Source organism: Chrysochloris asiatica, unplaced genomic scaffold, assembly GCF_000296735.1.
Source record: "Chrysochloris asiatica unplaced genomic scaffold, ChrAsi1.0 scaffold00632, whole genome shotgun sequence".
NCBI lineage: Eukaryota > Metazoa > Chordata > Mammalia > Afrosoricida > Chrysochloridae > Chrysochloris > Chrysochloris asiatica.
The window spans coordinates 71,930-73,503 of NW_006409150.1; the positions used below are offsets into that span (position 1 = coordinate 71,930).

General features: G+C 38.7%; 1 protein-coding gene across 1 annotated transcript in view; it reads right to left on the reverse strand.

Annotated features, from left to right (window-relative positions):
• Positions 1 to 785, reverse strand: part of LOC102839833 (olfactory receptor 7A10-like) — a 5,173-nt gene extending 4,388 nt beyond the window's left edge. The window contains exon 1 of the mRNA XM_006877839.1: positions 5 to 785. Coding sequence (XP_006877901.1) covers positions 5 to 785 — 781 coding nt within the window. The remainder of the gene's footprint in view (positions 1 to 4) is intronic.
• Positions 786 to 1,574: the final 789 nt, after the last annotated feature.

Genomic DNA, 1,574 nt, shown 5'->3' on the forward strand with positions numbered 1-1,574 from the left:
GAACTAAGATAAACTCCAAAAAATGTACCATAGAACAAGGAAATAACTGAAAGGTGAGATCCAGAAGTGGAAAAGGCTTTAGATTTGCCATCAGCTGATGAAATTCTAAAAATGGAGGACACAATCTTACAGTAAGAGTAAAGGATCCCAGTTAGTGGAATAACACCCAGAAGTCCAGCTACAAAATACATGACTAAGTCATTGAGGAAAGTATCAGAACAAGCAAGTTTGAGTACCTGATTAAGTTCACAGAAATAGTGGGAAATTTCCAATTCTGTACAAAAAGACAGTCGCAAAACCATTAAGCTGTGCAATAGAGACTCCAGAGCACTCAGTAGTAAAGAACCAAAAACCAGGAGACCGCAAAACTTGGTGTTCATGATGACTGTGTAGTGCAGTGGGTGACATATGGCCACATATCGGTCATAAGCCATCACTGTCAAGAGGAAATGGTCTAATGCTGCAAAAAATATGAAAAAATATAATTGAGTGATGCAGTCTTCATAGGTAATAACTTTGTTCTGTGTCTGAATGTTGAGCAGCATCTTTGGGACAGTGGTGGAGGTGAAACAAATGTCTATACAAGAGAGACTGAAGATGAAGAAGTACATGGGTGTGTGAAGGTGAGAGGCCGTGATGATAGTCAGGATGATCAGCAGGTTCCCACTGAAGGTGACTAGGTACATGGACAGGAAGAGTCCAAAGAGGAGGGGCTGCAGATTTGTCTCTTCTGAGAGCCCCAAAAGAATGAATTCTAAAACACGTGTTTGGTTTCTGGGTTTCATATAGCTGATGAAACTGTTGGGAAAGAGAAGAGACCAATTCAAATTTAGCCACAAACAATTAACAATTTCACAGATATACTGTTGTTTATATCTTACACATCCTTACATATTTCCTATATAATATCTAGAAATACTGTTGATATGCTTCATGTTTGGCACAAAAATGCTAACCAAAATGTTGGTGGTTCAAATTCCCCAGACACTCTGTAGAAGCCCTACATAGGTCGCTGTGAGTCAGAACAGGCTAGTGACACTGATCAAGAACAACATATCATATCTATAGATGTAGTTTTCTATAACTGAGAATTTCATGGGACCCAAAATATTCAGTCTTCCACTTGATGATGAAACTGACTATCCTTTCTTACCTCTAATCCTAAACATTTTGCTAAGGAAATAGTGTTGGTGTTAAGGAGCTTCTGGTGGGTTCCTTCAGACTTTATTCAGTTCATTCAACAAAATATTTTAACCAATTATTTTATGCCAATAGTTCTTGTCCCCACTTATCTTTCATTTTGTCATACTGTGGTGTCTTGTCTTGTATTTTGCTATGATGCTGGAAGATATGCCACAAGTGTTTCAAATACCAGCAGGGTCACTCATGATGGAGAAGCTTCAGTGGAGCTTCCAGACTAAGAAGAGACTAAGAAGAAGGAATGAGAGGTCCTCCTCTGAAATCCTTATGAATAGATACAAAACCTTGTCTGATACAGTGCCACAAGATGAGCTCCTTGGTTTGGAACAAAATCACAATACAACTGGGGAAATCTACTGATGAAGATCAAAGAA